General features: G+C 39.3%; 1 protein-coding gene across 1 annotated transcript; it reads left to right on the top strand.

The window, feature by feature from the left end:
- The first annotated feature begins 432 nt into the window (after nt 1-432).
- LOC119731473 (long-chain-fatty-acid--CoA ligase 1-like) lies at nt 433-21,829 on the top strand. The gene is made up of 20 exons (XM_038204656.1): nt 433-556; nt 4,156-4,265; nt 6,921-7,038; nt 7,881-7,948; nt 8,721-8,822; nt 9,195-9,294; nt 10,075-10,247; nt 11,495-11,527; nt 11,780-11,917; nt 12,382-12,465; nt 12,739-12,873; nt 16,167-16,252; nt 16,637-16,688; nt 17,228-17,323; nt 17,438-17,599; nt 19,053-19,169; nt 19,422-19,565; nt 20,145-20,246; nt 20,589-20,660; nt 21,040-21,829. Exons 2-20 carry the CDS (start codon nt 4,182-4,184, stop codon nt 21,220-21,222), a joined length of 2,049 nt encoding a protein of 682 aa, XP_038060584.1. The 5' UTR covers nt 433-556; nt 4,156-4,181; the 3' UTR covers nt 21,223-21,829.
- Nucleotides 21,830-23,572: the final 1,743 nt, after the last annotated feature.

The following is a 23,572-nucleotide window of genomic DNA, read 5'->3' as shown; positions in this document are numbered from 1 at the left end:
AACTCCTCCAAAGCCGCAAATTAGAAAAGAGAAAAAAAATGGAAACGTTTGGTTTCAAACTCACACCCTCCGATCACAAAACCAGGGCATTTCCCAGCTGAGGCATTGGAGAGTTCGACAGCACACCGTAATTCATGACATATGTGGTATACACCTGCGTAAGTATGATAAAAGTATCGTATGTAGAGGGCGCTGAACAACCATCCAAATAATTTGCCATCTGACAATGTGGACCAGGGGTTGGTAGGGACATTCCAGTTGGCTGCATTTGAGACACGGTTCAATGTTTCCTATGGATATATAGTACGTGGCACGGTTCTGTGGAATCATTGAACTGTGTCTCTATACATCAGGGGAAATCGGGTCGTGTAGCTTCAGCCAGAGTATAACCCTCCTTTCAACTTAATCTGATTTTATCTGTGCGAGGTGTGCGCTAACTACTACGGTGAAAAGTGGTCTATAAGCGAGAGTGTTTCCTTGTGCGTGGAATCCACTGTTGCTGTTGAAACTGAGCACCTCCAAAAACCAATGTAATTTTAGTTTCTGTGAGAGTTGGGTAAGTAACTGACTCATATAATTATGACCACTCTAGCCGTAAGTTGTACTCTACGTTGGTAAGCAAATGTTTGTTTTCAGAGATCCATCTAACATTATTCAGGTGTGTGATATAACTGCAAAGAGTTTACTTTGTGCAAATTTGAGGTATGAGTTGACCTTGGTACGAGTTGACCTTGCCCGTTTCTGATCATGACCAGCCAATCTCTTAATATCTAGAATGCACTACTGCTGCTGATAATACCACGATATGTTTTACTAAAGATAGCACCCATAAATGTGCCCCCAATAGTACTGAACTTCCTTCGTAGTTGGCACCATGAATGTGGCTCAAGTACTGGGCTTCCTCTCTGTTAGTGATGGCCTCAAGCTGGAGATAGCCTACATTTAAGGAAAGTTGCCTTTCAGAAAAGCGAAATCGTGACTGTTTTCTATTTGCACTTGAAAGTCACTATTGAAGATAATATATTATGCTTCTGCATATGTCTAGTTATCCTGTAATTTTCAGGCGAAATTTTAAGTGAGGTGAATAAAAAATGCAGTATTTTTCTTGGGGATACAGGTCTTGTACACTTGACTTTCTGATTTTCCATGGTTATTAACTAGGTAAGTATCCGCCAAAGTCTATATGAAGTGGACAAAACATTCCCGATTTCGATTTCCATAGAGACAACTTTAATTCCTCACACAAAGGCTATCAACAGCACGTGGCTCAATTATCCGGAGGAAGGCCAGTATGACCCCGTTCGTATTTGAGACACATAATGGGTCTAGCTGCCGCTCTAAACGTCGAAACTCTGCCGTGTCGCATTCAATTCATTGCATTCGACAAAAAAGCCACAGAAGTGCGGCAGTTGCCCAAAAACGCCGGTTTTCTGCCGAACGTAATTCGGTCATTTAAGATGAATGACCTTCAGACAGAAGATCCTCGTCACTCCACGAAACTTTCATGGGCGCCACCATCTTGTTTTAATGCTGACCTGAAAACAGCTGGCCCGGCGGGCGGGCTATGCACGGCTATGCGCGCTTTGAAACGAGACCACTGTGTTTCTGAATTGGGACGTGCAATTTGAATTTGACACGGCAGAAATTCGACATTTAGAGCACTGCCGCTCTTCTGCCGTTTTGAGCGGCAAGCCTTGCCGAACCTAAGGCAGAAGGTCGGCAGTTGCTCTAAACGTCGAATTTTTACCGTGTCGAATTCAAATAATGTCAATTTTTGGGCCATCATTTGAATTCGACACGGCAGAAGTTCGACGTTCAGAGTGGGCCTGAAGTGCAGAGAAGGAAATTGAGTGGTACTAGTTAATTTTCACATAAAATGCGAAGGTAACAAAATGTTTTGGAGTTTAAAAATTTTATCTGCAAACACAGAGTGCACTTTCCCAACAGGAAATTTCCCATGCAGACCATGGACTATATACTATGACTTGTGTGTAGATTTCTTCTTTTAGTTTGCCTCAAACAAGTTGAATGGAAAATTGTCTCGTGTATGACGGCCCTAAAATAGCAAAACCTCTATTTCCAAATATATAGCCTTTCATTGACCCTTAACAGTCCTGAATCCTCAAATTTTAATTCAATTTTTCACACGTACACCCCAGGGAGTTAGGGTTAATGTTACAAGTTCCATTTCTAGGAAAAGCTATTGCCACCATTCCCCTCCCTGAGTGTGCGCTGAAAATTCAGACCGATCTGAGTATATACCGGGCGACCGGATGATACCAAACATGTTTGATGTTTTCGCACCCATCGCAAATGGTTGACATTCACATTATTTGACTGGTCGTCATGTGACCGATTAAATGACGGAATCGGCTATTTGAGCGGGTAACGTAGCGGGATTTTTCCAAAACTCGGCGTGGTCTCATTTTTGGCTTCGCCTGCTAAGATGACATTTGGGTCCCTAACAGTTACAATTACGGGTCAACCTTCGTCAATGTTTTCTTTAAAAAATATCAAATTGTATGGCATATGAAGCAGGTAACGTTTTTTTTTTTAATTTGATCGGAACATAATTAATAGCTATAATTAAGTGATAAAACGAATTCGGAAACGAAGCCGAGCTTTAAAAAAGGGCAATTAATGTCGTCATGTTCATCTTTAGCTGCGGAGGCTGCCTGACCTACAATTTAGACGTCTGGGCGTCGGGGGAAATTGTCAGGTCAGGGCATAGAGTTATATTTAAAAAAAACGAGAGAGCGCACTCATCACGTGACCCTGTGCTGGCAAGGACATTTTGTAAGTGGGCAAAGCACATGCGCACAACACATAACGTTAGGCAAAACAGCACGGTAAAACAAGGTATCGTCGGGGCGATTTATAAATGTAACCAACAGTAAAAAAAAAAATTACCTTTCTCTTGAAACATTTGCTTATCTGAACAGAAATTATTCCACACTTGCAGACTTGCTGGATCTTCCTGTAGATTGCGATGGCTTCTATTTTATTTTTATTTTTTTTTCATTTTCAATTTTTGACATTACAGGAATTCCATCACGTCTGTTTGCAGCGCTGGCTGTAATAAAACATGTTGATCTAGGAACCTTAACATTCATAAGGTTTTATTTTTTTCTCAGTGTGCACTACACTCTGATGCTTTTCTATTTTGCCTTTGAAAATTCCTCTTTGACATGGTATTTGGAAATGTTACTGAGCAGTGATCACGTTAACTTGAAAACAGAAAAACATCAGCCAAATGTCTCTCAAGATGACTAGTTGCGCCCTCCCCCCCCCCCCCCCCGCCCGATTAGTTTCATGTTTCCTGGGTCACTTCGTCCATCAGAAATCCTGTACATATATGCTATAAACCTAGGGAAACCGCAAAGATTTTCTAATACTGCAGACTGTCGGATAGCTCTACAAACATGAAACAGCCTGAGGGCTGTAAACGGCCAACACCGCGAAAGATACGCATTGCAGTCAATCCTGAAGTGTGCACATCCGGGTATTTTTTGCCCACTTACAAAATGGCGGCGAGGACTACATGGTGGCACGTCTGCATTGTGCGTGCAGTATAGTAAATGCGCGCTCTAGTTTTTTTAATATAACTCTATGGGTCAGGGAACCAGACTCGTATTACGGAAGCTTGAGATCTATTTAAAGCGCGCCGACTGTGACTTCGAACCGATCTTCGGGTGAACTCCAGTCACCTAGCTCGCGACTTCGAAAACTCGTCACCATGCGACCATGCTTGATACAATACATTTGAACTTGCACCGTTTTGAAGTATGTTTCCCAGGTTTTTAACTCAGAAAATCTCAAACACGGATAGCCTATTGCAAATGGAACTAAATTTGGTCAGTTGGAAGCAGTATTTGGCCCATAACACGAGGGAATGATAATAAATTCCTCTTTAAAATTGACAGCACAGTAGGAGCAACGGTTTCAAAGAATGCTTGATCCTATTATTTACATACAATCAAATGGGATATTTTGCAGTATTTAAGATGTTTGAAATAGTTTAGTTATGATTGTATGTATTACTAAAGAAACCGCGCCTGTTATCCTCTACTCACCACCATTTTGTACATCCTCAACATAGGATGCTCTGATGGTGATGCATGGGGAAAAAAAACACAATTCACTGTTTTGGTACAGGATATATCACAGACAAACCGTTCACCATGACAAGTAGTGGAGTGCTAGAACAGCATCGCAAGCTTGGACTGAAGACGTTGGACCTGAAATGTCAGTCGGTGGAAGTGGAGGTACTGACCGTATTGTATATACCTATCACTTTCTCTACCAACACCTTGGCTATACGCTGCTGCCCTTTAGACAGAGGCAGTAGAAGTAAAGGGCAAGTTGAAATTTGTCTAGCCCGATTTTGGATACTAAGATGGATACTTAGCTTTATAATGTGACGAAGAAGGAAATGCAACGTATCTTTCCTGCCATTTTCAGAAAAGTAATTAGTGTATAGTGCGTATTTGACCTCGTTTTCCGGTGGAGGATCATGATCCTCATCGAGGATCATTTCGGTAACCCAGACGAGGATCATAAAACGGGGTTTGTTTCTGGCGTAGTGAATATATAGAGGCCTATGAGTTATAAAAGACGACTAAACAAAGAGATACAAGACACATAAAATAAACACAGCATCACGTTTTACATTCTCATTTACAAGTTTGTGTCAACAGTATATTTTATTTCACACCACACTAAATCAATGACAATTTAATGACTTCTACATAACGATATTCTTGCGCTTTTCTTGCTCACTTGATCATTTTTTGCTCGTTTCATTCCTTGTTCATTTTTGCTCATTTGTTCATTTCTTGCTCTTTTCTTGCTCACTTGGTCTTTCTTGCTAACTTGTTCTTTCCTTGCTCATTTCTTGCTCATTTGCTCATACCCTGCTCATTTACTCTTTTCTTGTTCATTTGCTCATTTCTTGCTCATTTCCTGATCAATTCTTGCTCATCTGCTCATTTCGCCGGCCAGTCACAAATTGTTGCTATGCTCATTCTTTGACCAGTGAAAAGAGATATGCGGATGGTCGGCCAAATGAGCAGATTAGCACGAATTGATCAGGAAATGAGCAAGAAATGAGCAAATAAGCAAGAAAAGAGCAAAAAATGAGCAAGAATGAAACAAGCAAAACATGATCAAGTGAGCAACAAAAGCGCAAAAATATCGTTATGTAGAAGTCATTAAAGTGTCATTGATTGAGTGTGGTGTGAAATAAAATATACTGTTGACACGAACTTGTAAATGAGAATGTAAAATGAGATGCTGTGTTTATTTGACGTGTCTCGTATCTCTTTGTTTAGTCGTCTTTTATAACTCAAACGCCTCCATATATTTTTATGAAGTTACATTTACTAATTTCACAACACCCATTCACCTATTTGAAATAAGGCATTGCGGTATTTCCATTATTTCAGATATTGAAATTTTCAATTTTGGTCCAATCAATATCATCAAGCATAAAAAAAGCAAAGAAAAGAAGAAGAAAAACAAATTATATGCTATAAAAGGCCTGTACTTAATAAGCATCCAATATACACATAATTTATGTGTATATTTGCCTCCTCATAGGGAACCGGCATACAAAAACCCACTTAAAAAGTGCGCTCGCTATGTGCTCTCCCTAATAGCCGTCTGTATACCCTTTCTTTTGTGTAACCAATTATCTAAACCAACAATACTCATTCAACGCTAATTCCCACGATCGATTTGTCCATCGATCTGTGACGTCACTACGCCAGAGACACGCCCCGTTTTATGATCTCATCTGGGTTATCGATATGATCCTCGATGAGGATCATGATCCTCCACCGGAAAACGAGGTCAAATACGCACTATTCACTACTAACGTACTGCTACCACTTTTTGGCCATGGGGCGAGATTTCCCACCCTTATGGTTTTTAAAGGCACGACAAGAAGGGTAAGGACGTACACACGGTCGGTTTTTTAATCGATCCGCGTGACGTCATTCCAGAGACCCACCCCGTTTTAAAGGCATGACAAGAAGGGTAAAGAATCGCACACTTAATGTAGTGTTGTTGTTGTCAATCAATCACAAGCCAATCAAAAGTGAGTCTCAATGAATCACAGGTCAATTTACAAGTCTGGTCAAGAGAAACAGAGGAATGCTTTTGTCACAGTTCCTTTGAATACATGTTGCTTGCACTGTTGTTGGCCAAAGTGTCCTTTCGGCAAAGTCGTGTGTCCGTCGGCAAATGTGCCTGGTTAACCCCTTAAGCACGGGTCATAATGGGGACATTCCTCCACACATAGAGCAAGTGGCCCGCATGACTGCACAGCCTTTGTGTGGTAGCGGGACTGCACAAAAGCAGCAGCTGTGGAACTACCCACTAGCCGTGTGCCACGGCATACCACAGCTGGCAACTGCATTCCAATGAGGATTAGCGGCCGCGGCCATGACCGCTTCCCGGGTCCGATAGTGTCCATGGTAGTCACTTCAAAACTCGTTCCCTATAGAAAGATGTTGTCCAGCCTCCCCCCCCCCCTTTCAGTTCTACGGAAAGTGAGTTTCCGGGGAAAAAATCATTTCTACCTGTTAATCACCTGGATGGTTTGTCAACAAATTTGTTGTGACACACCCCCGTTCGAGGTAATGGACTAAACTTCAACACTGACGTATAGTGTCGGGCGCAAATGTTAGAATTACTAAGGCTAGTGACTTTGGAGAAAGATTGTTACCGTCACACACCTATATATTGACCTAATCATTTTATGTGAAAACAAGACGAAGAGTTTCCAAATATTTTTTACCGAAGTCATGGTAACTCTTGGTTACTTTTACCAAACTCATTTTGGAACTCACAAAGTTGACTGCGTTCGATTCTTTCACTGGTAACGTTTTCAGTTTTCTGCTTATTCTACGCATGTATAGGGCACAACGGAACACGAGAGAGTGTCCACACTGCTCCCTGATGGTAAACTCATCTCAAAGTTTTTCGACGATGTGGAATCTCTCCATGACTGTTTCATGCGTGGATTGAAAAGCTCTGGTGAGTGGCCTCCTCTTTTTTCCCAAACACAACGGGAAAAGTACATCGATGTAACGTACTACCGTAGGTCTACAATGGGTGGGTTCTTTTCAGTGTTTTCAATCTATCTTTATCGTAAAGGTATGTAGGATCATTTGCTAAAATATTAAGTATAAGAGTACTTAAAACTAACTTGTAGAAGATTTAGCTGAGTGGCAACTGTACATTTTTATAGAAAAAAAGACAAAATATGATTATGCACAATTGGTTTTTTTTTTATCTTTCTTGTCTTTTCGGTCTGAATTCCGTTGGTAATATACTTGCAACAGGTTGAACGCGGGCACGCTATTTAAACCCAATTGCAATACTTGTTTTCTTCTGAATGAAATCATTATAGGTGGAACAATTTCACAGAATATTTGGTACAAAATGTCTTGAGTAGGCTTTGCTCGTTATATTTATGAGGTAATAGTCTGCGTCTCACCCGTTGTCCAACGGAGCTCTCTCCGTAACCAACGTCTGATCATGTGAGCTATGCAAATTTCATGCGACTGAGCCATTGATGGTCAATTTGGCTGTCATGGGTTTTTTTTGGTAACACAACGGGTTACTGGAGACCCAAAAGAAGGCTTCCGCCGAATGGTCAGAATCCGAGGTCAAGACGCAGTCTTGTTTTGCATAATTAATCGCTGAATATGCTCGAATTTTACAGACCCTTTTCTGTGCAAGGAGACATTCCATACGCTATCCTGAGATCTGCTTTACTTTAAAAAAAAAAAATTGCATGTAGCGGTCACTAGATAGGACATTTAAAACGAGCAGGCTTTCCATGATGCCATGTTACCTTTTTGTCCGTCCGTTAGCTAACGACCCGTGTTTAGGATGGAGACCGGAACCAGACAGTCCTTATTCCTGGATTACATACAATGAGGTAGGCTTATTTTACAAAGCTTCAATAAAAAGTGCTGCTAAGAACAAGTAGCATTTGTTTCGTCAAATGAGGAAAATTGGCCGTACTGTTTCGAGAGAAACACGTTTAGAGGAAATTACTAATGATTGATAATTTTCTTTTTGTTTTCGAGTGAAGCTTTTTTTAACACGGTCTAAAAAATCTCGATGTTAATCCAATTAAATAAATGTCGATAATGCTGAATAACTACAAACAAACGCAGTCTTGGCAAATAGTGGCATTTTTTCACTTGAAACTTTTATAATTTACAGTTATTGCATTCTTTCACTGCAAAACCGTATTTTAGCCCTAGTACACTGGCGAGGGGTCGCTGCCTGGCAAGCAATTGCCCCCCCCCCCCGGCAAACACCATCAGCATCAAAAGTGTATGTTTTAGTGTGTTACTCTTGTGGCGCTTCTCATAGCTAGCTAGGGGGAACACCAGCTAGCTAGCTATAGCTGGTACTGTATAGCCCCCAAATATTCTGAGCTTGGGACTCGGCTGATTCATGGCACAGAGATGGGCTCATTTCGTTTCTTCAGAATGCATGTCGGCTCATTAGAATTCCATTTATTTACTTCCCAGAAATGTTTTGTCAAAACTGGGCTATGAAATTGTAGAGTGTGCCTAGTTATCATTAAATAATGCTTCTTAGTAAACGATACATTTTCAATAATGTCGCTCAAAGTCATAATTTCTTGTGATCATAAATGTATGCATTGTGGCTTTCATTAGTTCTGTTTTTTCACAAAGGTTCACACACGAGCCAGAAATTTTGGTTCGGGGATGATCCAGAATGGCATGGCGGCTGGGAATGAGACGTCCATCGGCATTTATTCGCAGAATAGGGTAGAGGTATGTCCAATGTTATCAAACCAGTTGATTAAACCAATGCTAAAAAAAATGTTTGGTTATTGACAAAAGGAATTAGGACGCTGTTGATAACAAGCATACGCAATGGAATCATGTCGACGATTCAATGTGTCGGGAACTATAGTTCAGAGCTGTGAACCACCAAGACAGTGATATTGATTATTAGTTTATTGACTGATTATTGTTGGACAATCGTTTTTGGCTAAAGATAATTTATATCAAGTCAAGCATAAGCCAACAACAAAAACTAGAATGTTACAAAAAATGGTTAATAACTACTTGTACTGCTTATATTAATATTATATCGTAATATATTTCATTATGTAATTGTATGATTTGCTGTTATTATTCCAGTGGGTGGTGACCGAGCAAGCGTGTAACATGTATTCCATGGTCATCGTGCCACTGTACGACACATTAGGACCAGACGTGTGTCAGTATATCGTCAACCAAGGTTGGTTTTATATTTTGCCTATTAACGACAAAATTTTGATATTCAACAAAATTCTGATTCGAAGAAAGTCCTATTGCTGACCAGCAACGAATCAGGCTTGTGGCTTTTGTTTCATAAACAGTTGTCATTTGCTAGTTTAAGTGCCTGCATAACTTTGACCAAAAGTTGAATGAAGGGGATTTAGTAATTGATTGCGCAGATGGTACTTATGCACTTTCGCCGTAGCTTCTTGTTACACATTGTCACAGGCAGGCACTTTTGACCTAAATCAAGTCGGATTCCTCTGAAAACCTGACCTAAAAAAATATCGTTTTCTTTTAAAACTTAACCTATGTAAAACCCTACAGTGAACTTGTGTACCGAAGGGTGTCGTCGTAATGACATCATCATGAGTCACGTGGCGACGGTGGCGTCATCTTAAGGATGCAAATGTTAAGGTCCTATTTCTTGAGAAATACAAATGCAACTGGGTTGAAGCTTGTAAGGTAAACCAGAATGTAAAACTAGACTTGATGTCATGATGATTTCATCATTTCATTTGAACGCAAAATGTTTAATTCAAAATAATTTTGTAATGGATATTAAATGGATCATTTATGTTTGCACAAAAATGTGACAAATGTGTGAGGTCAAAATGTGGTTTGTTTGGGTTTTTCGGGCATATGTGAGGTATATATGCGATTACCATTAGACACCAGTACACGTGTTGTCAAAAAATCTGTCCAACATGAATTTAAGTGAAAGTAATCCCTAAATGGTCTCATCCAACCTTTCATGCAGTCGAGTTGAGTCTCGTGGTGTGTGATACGTCATCAAGAGCCGAGCTTCTGTTGAACAAGGCAGGAGATATGCCGGGATTGAAGACGATTGTGCTTATCGATGACGCCACAGACTCGGTGATAGCCAAGGCTGAAGAATCCCAGATAGAAATTCTGCGCTTTGAAGACGTTCTGGTAAGAGTCATGTGTTTCATATTTTAACAAGTTCAAAGTTTTTGCTACCGTAGCATACAGCTAAAGGCAATTTTCTGAGGACAGATTTAATTATCTAAATAAATTGACAATGACATTTCAATGTGTCTATCCATGTGTAGTACAGAGAAACAAAGACCTGTTCTCTGTGAGGGCGCGCTATACAAGGGTCAATAGCATATGTGTAATTTTACGACGCAACGCGACTGCAAGCGAGTTTACGATAATTTGGTGCAAATTTGGAGAAGGTCAAGTTTGGCTTTTCCGCTTAAAAGCGGAAAAGCATTTGTTTTTGTTCCGATCTTGTTTCTTTTAGTTTTATCCCTAAACTTTGTGCATGTTTTATTCCGGCCTGCACTTTAGACATAAACCAAAGTCACACTTTAGACATAAACCTAAGTTATTTGCCAACGAAACTTAAGATAGACAAAGACCTTACAGGTAAGACCTATGTAGAAGAGTGACGTAGAAGAGTGAAACCATCTTAAAGGTGCATATTTTAGATAGACCGGGATGTCTTTAGGCAAAATTTGGGGTGACGTCATCATGACGTCATCATTTGATACCATATAGATTTTTGAAGGTTATCACTATATCTCTCGAACCCAACATGCTAAATTCAACATTCTTTTTGTATTAGGTTCGTAAGGTAATACATGCATGCACAACATTTTGGGAAATGTGTGACGTCATGATGACGTCATCAACAATGCGATTTTTCAAAACACATGAAAGGGTAAGTTTGATTGTCTTAAAATTGGTGGGTAGGTAGATACGGTTACTAATGTGCACATTTTGAATGACGTCATGATGACATCATCGCCTGATTTTTTTGTTAATTTTTAAACCTTTTATATTTTCTTCTATCAGTAATATTTTTTGACATAAAATGCAATCAGATTGACTTCAAACTAGGACAGGACAAAGACCCCAAGGCTTGGCTGTCAACAGTGATGACGTCAACAGTGGTCTTATGGCACCATCTTGAAACTGTATTACAGTCTTTTATCTGAAAAACTACAAGAACAGTAAAATACGTCATGGCGCTGTGTTCAAAACATAAAAAGCATACACTCATAGAAAAACATATTGCAGAAACGCCCAATGTTCAATTCCTCGAAGAGATATAAATTTAGTTATGCTTTATTGGTGTTACGTACTGCAGTCAAATACCTTTTGTTTTGAGAAAATATTAATTAATAACGGTCTTTGTCTGGCGCATTTTGCAGAAACTTGGTGCAAATAACCCGCAGGAGAAAGTGGTAAGTAAACTAGCTATAAGTCCGGTACTAGAATAGTGTTTGATTCCATCAAAGTATTCGTGATCATTCATGAAATTCGAAAGCATACTTAGAGTACACTGTATGAAGTCTCAATGACAACCTGCCAACCGTTATCGGGTCATTGTTGCAATTGGTGGATTTCAGATTTTCCTATACATTGTGCTGTTACAACATTTGCTCAGACTCCATTCATGAACCATCTTAGTGTTTACATTTATCATATTTTTCCAGCCTCCAGGCTATGACGACCTAAGCACATTGTGCTATACCAGCGGTACGACGGGTAATCCAAAGGGTGTCATGCTCACTCACGGAAATATTCTGGCGTCTGTCAGCGGAATGTTCGGCGGAATGTTCGCATTCGCTGGGGTTAGTCATTGTTGACAGGCATTCTATAGGAGTGTAGTACCTGCCGCAGCAAAATTGTCTGTTTGTAAAAGGCCACTTCGTAGATTTATAACGTTTATATAATGTTCCAGCACAAACGTAATTTAATCTCAAACCTATACAGATTGTCATTTTTTAAATATAGCAACTTTCAAAATAACGTCAATACCTGTGGATAAGCAGTATGTTTTCATCCTAAACATGACGTCGCTGCAGCGCCACTTGGAGGAGGTTTGATTTGCCGTTGTCTAGTAACTTAGGGCGCCTTTTTGGCCGTCAGTACGTAAACTATAACCATACTTGAAAACTGTCTATAAAAACATCGGTAACCAATGGCACCAATACTCCTTTTCTTGTCGAACAAGGAAAGTAAGTGTTTTTCACGAACAAATTATAATTCAGTCAATTAATTTTATGTAAAAAAGCATTGTTTTTAATCTCCGCAGATGAATGATTTGATGGGGATGTATAGAGAAGATGTTTATATATCTTACCTTCCGCTCGCCCATATCTACGAAAGGTTTGTACAGGTAGGATCTCCCTGCAATGTTTATGATACTTTTCTATTTACCAATTAAATATCATTGTCATTGCCATTAACTATCATCTCCCTTTCTCTTGTAGCTATAAATCTCTGTTTTGCGCCGCCACAGTGTAAGGGCTATCGGTGTTATGCTGCCTTGAGTTGTGATTCGTCAGTTGACAATGTTATACTTGATCAGATACGGCCACTACATTTTCTTTTTCATGACGAAAGTAAACAATAAAAAACTTTTCACTTGTCGCATCCTTCTTTTTGGAAGGCTTGTATGTACGCCTGCGGTGGATGCGTGGGGTTCTACCGGGGAGATCCAAAGAAACTCATGAGTGATATTGCTGTCTTGAGACCAACTGTATTCTCCTGCGTACCGAGAGTCATGAACAAAATCTACAATGAGGTATTTCTCCAATTTGGTCTTCGGTAAATGGCACTTACAACGTTAACGTTTTTGAAAATGTAATGGGTCGTTGTTCTGGGAGGCGATTTCAATTGCACTGAATGTCCTTCTATTGATTGTCTGTGTACGCCAACTGAGCACAGGCGCCAAATCTCCACGGCTCTCACAAACGCTATCAATGCGCTGTCTTTTTGCGATATCTGGCGGGGACTGCACCCGTCCGACAAAAAATTACTTGGTCTATGAATAATCCCTCCCGTCCTTGCGGAAAATCCCAAGCCAGGTTGGATCGCTTTTACTCTGACTCCAGTCTTCTCCCATCTGTACAATCTTGAAAAACTATCCCCTGTTTTCTCTCGGACCACTCCGCTGTTTTCCTTTCTTTGAAACCTCCCAGCGTTAGAGAGAAAGGAAGTGCATATTGGCACTTTAATAATTCACTTTTAGAAAACCATTTTTTTATTGATATCATCCGGTCCTTTTGGAAAGCCTGGAGGGACCAAATTTCTGATTTTTCTGATCTTAGGTCGTTGTGGGAGCTCGAAAAGATTCATATTTAAACAATTACTCAAATGTATAGCAGCAAAGTTGCCAAAGAAAAACCTGTCAATTTTGCCAAAATTAACCAAATTAATTGACGACTTGCAGTCTAAGCCGGATGTCACGCCAAAAACTCTTGAAATTTCTAAACGAACAAAAGAAAAACACTCTTTGGAAAATTGAGGCGCAGGGCGCCCTCGTCAGATCACGATTTAAACACACTACCGAAGTCGATTCCAGCTCTTCTTATTTTTCAAATTGGAAAATTCGATTTCTTTGTCTAAACCCGTATCTCAAAAACGGCTCACTTCGGGGTCAATCACCGAGGATCCGGTGAAAATAAGGAATAATGTCCGTGATTTCTATTCTTCCCTGTACTCTCTTTGGCCGACTGACGAGGGCGCCTTTGACCCGCTTTTAAATAATCTTAATAAACTAAATTGTGACGATACAGAAAGCTTAGAGTACCTTCTGACCGTTGAGGAACTCGATGCTGCTGTCAAGCAACTTGGCCAAAATAAATCACCTGGTCTCGATGGTCTCACTTGCGAATTCTATCAATTGTTTTGGCCTCTTTTTCGTTTTGCCGACACTGGTAATTGGTGCCTGGTTTCTCTTTTGAACACCGACTTTTCGCAAAGTTGCTTGCCAGCAGACTAAAACAGTGTATTGGCAGCGTTATTCATGAAGATCAAGATATATTCATGACAATTCGAACTTAATTCGTGACATACTTGCTTACTCTAAAACTCTACTCTACTTTTCTTCTCTCTTTTTTTCTTCCTTTTTTTTTTTTTTGGTTTACTTTTCCGGAAGGGGGGGGGGGGGGATTTTGACATGACACAGGCTGCATGCGAATCAATCAACAGAGCAAAAATACGCAGGGCAGGGAGGGGACTCGGGCGCGCTGACTATTAATTCGTAGCCGTAGCTCCGTGCATAGAGCTAGCTACACAGGGTTTGTAGCTCTATGTTCCGTGGAAGCCCGTTTCGGACGCGGCCTGAGGCGCCGTCTGGACGTTGCATGGCATTATGGGATACTTCCCCAAGTAACTGGCTCGGCGAGTCGGTCACTTGGGCCAGGCTCGAGTAAGCGCGAGAAGTCACGTCAGAGGTCAATCGAACGCTGTCGCGCTTGCACGAGTCAGCGCGGGGGAAGTAATCGAACGCACTGATAGTAAATGTGTACATCATCTCGGATGTGCATATTTTGTTTATATCTAAATCTACAGACTTAATTTTTGATTGGGTTAAAACTTTGTTATAATAAATACTAATAGTGGGTATTTAAGCGCACGTATCCACCAGGACTGGTGCTGAAGGCGCTACATCATTATTACCCCTGCTCATTGGGCCCTTGAAATGTTCCTAATACCATCTAAGCTCCCTGGGGAGTATAAGCTCGATGCAGCCTGTGAAGGGCAAGAAAGCTCTTTTAATCACAACAACCATCTCTGTCCTCACAGGTACCCATTAACTCCTGGGTGGAGAGAAGCAATGAGTGACAAAGTGCCTTGCCAAAGGGCACACGCACCGTGACCCCAGGCTGGACTCGAACCCACAACCTACAGCTTTACCCGCAGACCACGAATCCAATTCCCTTAACCACGAGGCCACAGCACTACACTATGTAAATACATAGTCAGAGACATGTTATAGATGAAATAGAAGTGACGCAATGTGACGACATAGAGAACCACGTCCCATTGAAATTTAATTATTCTTTTTATGTGAATCACAGAAATTTGTTCGTGCATGGAATTGAACATTATTGAACATGATTGCACATGGAAAAACAAAGCATAAACTTTTGAAAAACGTGAAATGCGGAAAAGCCCTATGTTCTGTTCGTTATACAGACATTCCACTTTTTCCATAGGTTTTGTACACGTTTTTTGTACAAGCCACTTTGGGAACTTTTTTAATATTCAATCCACTTTCAACTATGCTTAGTCATTGACCATCATCTAAAAATGAGTCCGGAAAATGTTCGTCATCGTCACGTCATCAGGGTTTACGCGACGTCACATTTAATGTTTACATTTTCAAGGCCTATATCTGCAGAACAACAGGTCCGATTGGGTTGAAAGTTGGTATGTACCTAGATGAAAATTGAAGTGACGTCACGATGACGTCATCACATGACATGTGACGTCATATTAAATGTGCATGTTTTGAAGGCCTATTTCTAAAGCATGCCAGGTCCAATTGGGTTGAAATTTGGTATGTAAGAGACTGTGATGTGCTACAGATGATATATTATGGTGACGTCATCACACATTATGTGACGTCCCATTAAACGTACTTATTTATATGGACTATATTTCTGCAGAACTATGGGTCCGATTTAGTTGTAACTTGGTATGTACCTAAGCCGGTATGTACCTAAAAATGGAAGGGATGTCATGATGACGTCATCACATGAAATTTAAAATCACATTAAATGTACAATTTATAGCACCTATTTCTACGAAAAGGTTTGGCCCTGTCACTCTGCAGTTTTCTACTGCACATCTATGTCCTATCAATCTACAACTAAAATCCAATAACAAAAAAGTCGAAACAGCCGTGTGTTTGTCCACAAACATCTAGATTGTGTTATTTGTGCAATTGCTTGTAAAAAGCAAAGCTAACCTTAGTTGATGAGCAGAAGCAAGACTAGATTGCAAGATCCCCTGTCATTGCTCTAAGGTTGAATTACTTGTATCCTAAAGTATTAATATTAATTCTTATGGTCTTACTAAATCGATCAGGTGACTCAATTAGTTGCTCAGAAAGGATGGCTGGCCAAGTTTTTGATGAGAACGGCGCTCCGAATGAAAATGAAGGAGATGGAAGGGTAAGAACTCGAACAAGAAAATTAGAAATGCAAAATGATTATTAACAGCTCCCCTTTTCAAACCCCGACGATTTGACAGGGGTCACGTGATATTGAGAGATCCCCCAATATGAAGCAATCAATCAAATCCAACCCAATGAAACCCTGAAAATTGGCAATTACCAACAACGCAGTCGGTTATTACTCTCAGGCTTATTCCTGCCGTAAAAATAGCTTAAAGTGATATAACTAAACATTTAAGCAATTATAGTTTTCTCAGTTAAAACTGTTTTGTTTCAGTCTTTTTGCAACTATCGAGTCCAACTATGATACAATCGAGGTAATTATTTGTACTTGGTTTTCAACAGAAAGGAAATCGATTCCAATCTTTTTGTTTGTCTACAGTGGCAAATTCATAAATGATGGTGTTTGGGACAAAGTCTTCACGAAAGTTCGGGTAAGCGCATTACATAAATGCACTTAGTAAGATACTATTAATTAATAGGGAAGGGTCATAAAACAAATTAAAGTAAATGAGGGCTTCCCTCGAAATAAAAACGAAGATATTTTCGGATGCAAGAGACTCATTGTGTCCTACCATCTTACCTGAGTTTTTCTTAATTTTGATAGCGGTTTTGCTTGACCAGTAATCTTTCACATTATCAAAATAATGGTTTTATTTAGAAGCATTGATATTAATATAAAATCATTCTTACAAGCATTTTTTTCTCATTCTGAGTTTTCAACAGTCTTTGCCATTGTCCATTAGAGTTGAGTTTATTCCAAAAACTTGCCAGTTTATTGAATTGAATGGGGAAAAAATTGCAAAATAGTGACAAACTGTGTCAGTGGCTGCCGCGGCCATATTCAAATGTGAAATTAAAAACGGAAATGGTTCGGTACAGACGAAAGTCCTGACTTATTAGGAGTATTGCGGGGTGCAATTTATGCCATTCGTACATGCCCTTATCCCGTTAATGTTTTTTTTTCCTTAAGAATTTGTTAGGTGGTAGAGTTCGGTTTATTACCACTGGTGCCGCACCAATATCCCAGGAGGTCAAGATGTTTTTCAGGTGTGCCTTTGGAGCACTGGTGAGTGACTGACTTACTATTTTTTTCCTGATGAATTTGGCCACTAACTTTATTCTGGATTAGTGCAAACAGTTGTCAGTGGCTCTGAGCTAGCTCTGTGACCTTTGACCCTAGTTAACGGAAGGATACGGCCAAACTGAAAACGCAGGTGTGGGTACAACGACCATGTTCCATGATTTGAGTGCCGGCCATGTTGGTTGTCCTTCCCTGGCCTTCAAGTTCAAGCTGGTTGATGTTCCGGAGATGGACTACTATGCTGATAAAGATCAAGGCGAGGTAGGGTTATTTATGGAAGGGTATAGGATTATAGTTTCCTTTCCCAAACACGGTAGGTAGGTTTTGATGCTTCATTATCAGGGCCCAGTTACAGCTTTTAAAGACAGATAGCCTTAGTATCTCCCGTGATCCAAAGGATCCAACTCGATAAATGCATTTTGCGTTTTCACATACATTTTGGCCTTTTGAACGCCTACAAAACCAATTGCACGGAAATACGTAAAAGTAGATCAAATGAGATTGCGTTTTCACGAAGAGCCACATATCTTTACTAATTAATTTGTACCAATTACCTGCTGTATTAAGTCTTATTACCGGGTTCATGTAAAACAAAAACAGCTCTCGTAGAATCGTGTGATGGTTTCCTTGCTGCAGAAAGTTGTTGCAAAGTAGTATTTCGTGCAGTTTTAAAATATTATAAACTTCTTTTGCGATTATCTCGAAAGCACTTTTCTTCAAAATCAACATAATATATATAGTATGTGGCTGTTCGTGAAAACGGCAACGAATTAATCACCGAATATATTCACATATCATAGACTTTTGTTGTGCAAAGGTTTATTCCGTTGACAAAGAGACAGGTCCATTGCAGACATATTTTAAATTTCGTTTCTTTTTTTTATGCCAGTAATCAAAACTATTCATTTTTGGAAACTTTGAGAAATCATTCCCCCAACATGCACGGCGTATGGTAGTCTGAGTATCAACCGTTGTCCACGGAGCCAAGTCTTTCCTGATCCTGTAAAACGTCTGATGTGTCAAAGCATGCAGATTTATGCGATCTCGCGCCTCAGCCAAACAGAGTCGACTTTACTAAATCGTGACGTCATTTCGTTCCCAAATCAGGACTAAATGTGTGATTGGTCAATTCGAATGCAGTGTTTAGTAATACAGCAACAGCATGGCGCGTTACATAATACAGAGTGCGTGATCACAGCCTTTGTTGCTGTGTCTAGGGTGTTTTTTATCCATGTCTAAGACGAGATAACGGTGAATGATAAAAGACACGCACCCGCTGATTGGTCAAAATCTAGAGATCAAGATGTGGTTGTTTTGCACAATTAATCAGCGATTCTGCTCGAATGTTATAGACCCTGGCTTTTGCCATGGTCTTGTACATAGACTAGGCGTATGGCCACCATGGTGGCCATCTTAAATTTTAAACAGCCGCTTGAAAAAAGTTCCTTTGTCGATATCCTTAGTCTCTAGATGATCTTAAAGTCTTGATTTCAACGATTTAACTTAAATGAAGGAAATTAAAATCTTAATTGGTAGACAGCCTCTCTTGGCGTTGATGCGATTTTTCTGAAAATGCTTCAATAAATAGGCAATAAACGTGTGGGTTTTTTTCTTCAATACTGAGCTCTCTGCCCTAGAATTATAAAAAAAAAAAATCCCACTAAATATTCAACAATCTTGATGAATATACACATCGGTTGAAATCTTTGAACAGATTTGCATGAAGGGAGCGGGTGTCTTCAAAGGGTATTACAAGGATCCCGAGAAGACAGCAGAAACCATCGATGCAGATGGATGGCTGCACACGGGTGATGTAGGCCAATGGATGCCGGTAGGTGGACCGATAGAATCACAATGTGCTATTTTGAGCAAATGCTTGTGACGTAACGGCGTCACTTTCTAGGAAAAGAGGCCCTGCCTTGAAATTCGTCCACTTCTTTCCAATTTCGGCATGTATATAAGTTTTACTTAAATTGAACAAAGAAATTGACTGAAGCGGGGTTTGAATCTGCGACCTCTGGATTGCAGCTCAGGTGCTCTTATTTAAAGATTTGTTGTGATTCGATATCTTATGTATTAATAGAACGGACAGTTGAAGATAATCGACAGGAAGAAACACATCTTCAAGATGGCGCAGGGCGAGTACATTGCCCCAGAGAAGATTGAAAACGCTTACATCAGAAGTGAATATGTGTCACAGTGTTTCGTGCATGGCGAAAGTTTGCAGGTAAGAAAACATCATTAATGGAAGGAAATTGTCTGTCGGTCAAACGCTGATGAATACTTACATTTTTGGATAAATTGGGAGTAACTTATTTTAATTTCTCTCTGTCTGTCAGAGTGTCGGGTAATTTCTTAGGCGTATACTATTTTAGTTTAGGGTCCTTTTAATGTAATTTTACCTACAAAATCGATTGTTCACTCTACATCGAACATTCATATTGTACCCAATGATACTCAGATCATTTGATATCTCCTATCTGGTCGATAGGCAAGATATGAACAAAAAGTGCTACTAACATTATTTTGAAATGATCAAAATAAATATGATTAAATGGCGGAAGGACACTTGGCATATAATACTGTAATACCGTACAGCTATAAGTAATTTTGAAATTTCAGACTTGGACACTCTATACTTATTAGAGAGGGAATACTGTGACATCATTATACATGTATAAGAACATCTAAAGATGGTGTCTTCGGCACTCCATACTCTTGCACCGTCTTACCATTTGCAGTTCTTGCAAACTTCGTTTTGTATGCCCGAATGGTTATAAAAAAAAGATGATTTTTCTTTCTGCAGTCACATGTAATCGCCATCGTGGTCCCTGACGAGGATGAATTGCCGAGCCTTGGCAAGGCTAAATTTGTGCAAGGAGACTTCAAAGAGTTGTGTGACAGCGAGGTTAGTCAATGGAAAATACAGGAATACACTACACTTTATGTAGGGCGCCCTCAGTGGACTTTGTGGATTCCTATATCTAGCAGGCTTATCGTTCTTAAAGAAAATAGACCAAAAAACATAATTGGATATTTTTCATACTGCTGATATATTTCAAGCCTTATATCGCAGCAGCAGATATGGAGCTGAGCTTTTTCTGTGTTCTAAGAATATTTTGTTGTTGTTTTTCAATGGACAATGTGCTGCTCTAGATTGCCTAACTCGCAAAAAAAAAAATTAATCCAGGAATCGTTCCATTAAATGTATTAGGTGAAGTTCTGTTATCTTCTTTATGTCTCCACTTAGGTCATTAAGGATGCAATTCTTGACGATATGCTGAAGGTGGGAAAAGAAGCCAAACTGTTCAGCTTCGAGCAGGTAGGTTCAGTTTCTAACACCTTTTCTTCGCGTTGGCCTATATAGTGTTTAGGGCGCCCTCAATTGGTGAAAGTAGACACCCTGCCTTGCAAAGTCTTGGGTCACAATATAGTACCCGTCTGCCCCATCAACAGGGTTGCGATTCATTAAAAAAGATTTGATAGAATAAACTGTAACCTATTTTAGTAAGTTTCACATTTTCGTCTGAAAAAATAGGAAAGAAGGGGAGAAATACCATTTTCTAAATCTTTTGAGTGACTTTCCAAACAAAAGTCGTTTGACTTTCAAAATTGTTTATATAATTAATTATCTAAGTTACTTTAAAATAACAAACTTGTATTGAAGCATGATGACAATTTGAGCCTGATGTTTAAAACAGGTAAAGAACATTTACTTGGAGTCCGAGCTGTTTAGTGTGGAGAACAACCTGCTCACCCCTACATTTAAGTCGAAGCGTCCAATTTTGAGGAAACATTATGCTGCCCAGATTGAGAACCTGTACAGACAAATCAAATTGACGAGAATGGAAAGCGTGCCTTACGAAAAGGGAAACAATCTTTAATTAAAGGGGGAAGCACTCTTGTTTCTTTCTGGCACCGTATAAGAAAATACCGTGTTTAGCATAGAATTCTCTCAACGTATGTCAGCTTTAATAAGTAGTATGAAATAATTCACTCTGCTTACCACCAAAATGATGTGACTTATAGGTTCCATTCACAAAATACATTATACATAAAGATACTGATTCAATAGCTGTATTGTCAATTCAGGGACTTGTATAAAGAAGAACGGTGTGGTTATCATAAATACTCTTGAATTCGTGTGAAACCGAAACTTGAATCTGAGTATAACAGAAATCCAACAGGCTAGACTGAACGAATAAAATGAGGATTAATTAGATTTGGGGAACCTTAGATTAACATCTTTGTGAGAGATTTGTATTTTACTTTTGACCATGGTGCTGGGATATATTCTACACAAATCTGATTTTGAAATTATGGTGACAGTTCTGGTAACCTTTACTGGGGTGCTTCCATGTCTGAAGGCCCATCACACGTGTGTTTTGTACAGCTCTGAACACCTCACTAAAGAGCAATTAATTATGTGTGAGAAAAACCATAGTGAGCTTTGAAGCGTCCCAGTAATGGTGGAAAGCCAGCCCAGTAATCAACTACGTGAAATAGGTCTAAAATGATACGTACATTTTTGGGGGTAGGTTTGCTATCTATCGACAAATCGCGAAAAGTATAGTTTAACCAAAAATATTGCGAAAAGTATAGTTTAACCAAAAGGTAAAGTGTTTGCATGTTCAACACTTACATGAAAACTGAAGGTTGCGAGTTGACAATTGGAATTTTCAAAACACCTGTTTGTCATCGTTACAATAGAACATATTATACTCCTACTTATGCATCATTATAAACCGTAGCCCACACGGCGCTTATTCGTTAACCTCGTGATTATAGGTTTTTGTTAATATTCACGAACACTTCCTCAACAGTTGAGCCCCTTAGGGCCAAACTGAAATAGAAAGGCTTTGTGTACCTATCTTGAATAAAATATTGTATACCAATTATAAGATTTATAAACAAGAAGTACCCGTATGTTGTTTTCGCTGTATGCAAAAAGGTGAAACGTGGTACTCAATGTAAACAATTATGAGGCGTTATAGGTCAGGAACTTTTCAAGAATTTAATATGAGTGTGTAAGAATGAATAATTATTGGTGTTATTTCTTGGTTTTTTTATGGAAATCTTATTTAACTGGTTTTCAGAAAACCAGACCATTAACTTTGCAAAACACTTGAAATGCTAAATTTTGAAACTAACTTGACAGTGAGTAGATGCATTCACTGCCATTTTTTTTTGTTTCATTTTTATTGAGCTCAGTTGCGTAAATTTGCAGGTTTGTCATCCAACCAGTGTTGGCCCACCTTTCTTTGCCTTAATAAATTTACATGGCTGAGCCGAAATCTGATCAACTTATGATTTTAATTATTTGGATCTTTTCAGACCCAGGCATAAATCATCATGGCAAATGAATTTTTCATATTTTTATTATAATGAGTAGTTTTAAACCTTCCAATCCAGAATTAACAGAGAGCATTACCGTTGATAACTTCGAGATTTTCTTTGTTCCCAACTGGGTTGTTTTAAGAAAAATATGTTTCACATTTATTTTGAAATATATAATATGTAATCAAATATGTTCGTTTTCCTGTACATGTTCTTTTGATGTTGAAATTCGAATCTATGATTCAAACTGGTCGAGTTTCCCGTGGGCCTTGGATTCATTTTACTGGATTAGGAATACCAAAGGTCCGGGGCCATATTCATGAAACCTTACTAACTTAGCAGCCAACTAGGCCTTAGTAGGATACTAAAATGCCTAGTAGTCTACTATGAAGTTGACAACTAAATTGGTATTCATGAAACCTTACTAAGAACCTTGCTAACTAGTTACATACTGGGAGAATTTAGATGCATACGTGGGTAACTATAGAATTGGGTGCTTTTGGGTAGAGTGGCCATATATGGAATGTGATGACAACAGATACAATAGTATGAGGTGTGTTAGGCTAAACCATGTCGAGCATAAGGCCTACATTTATGTTGTATTGTGTACTGCGTCTGCATGTAAGTGAATCAACATCAAATCCTCTAGCATTAATTGCATATATAGCTAGGTTATCAGACATGGCTACAAAAATGGCAAGGAAAGGCAAATTATCCTCAAAAAGAGAACTCTTCATGATGGCAGACAAGTATGAGGGATTAATAGATAAAGTGATGTTAGGCATAAGGATGTAAACACTAACAAACAAAAAGAAAGATGCATGGACAGCTATTCTCATTCAACACTGTTCAGGATTTTCACAGGTTGAAAGACCATTGGATATTTTAAAATAAGAT

This window comes from Patiria miniata, unplaced genomic scaffold (genome assembly GCF_015706575.1).
Source record: "Patiria miniata isolate m_02_andy unplaced genomic scaffold, ASM1570657v1 HiC_scaffold_23, whole genome shotgun sequence".
Taxonomy (NCBI): domain Eukaryota; kingdom Metazoa; phylum Echinodermata; class Asteroidea; order Valvatida; family Asterinidae; genus Patiria; species Patiria miniata.
This window is presented reverse-complemented; position numbering and strand designations above follow the sequence as displayed.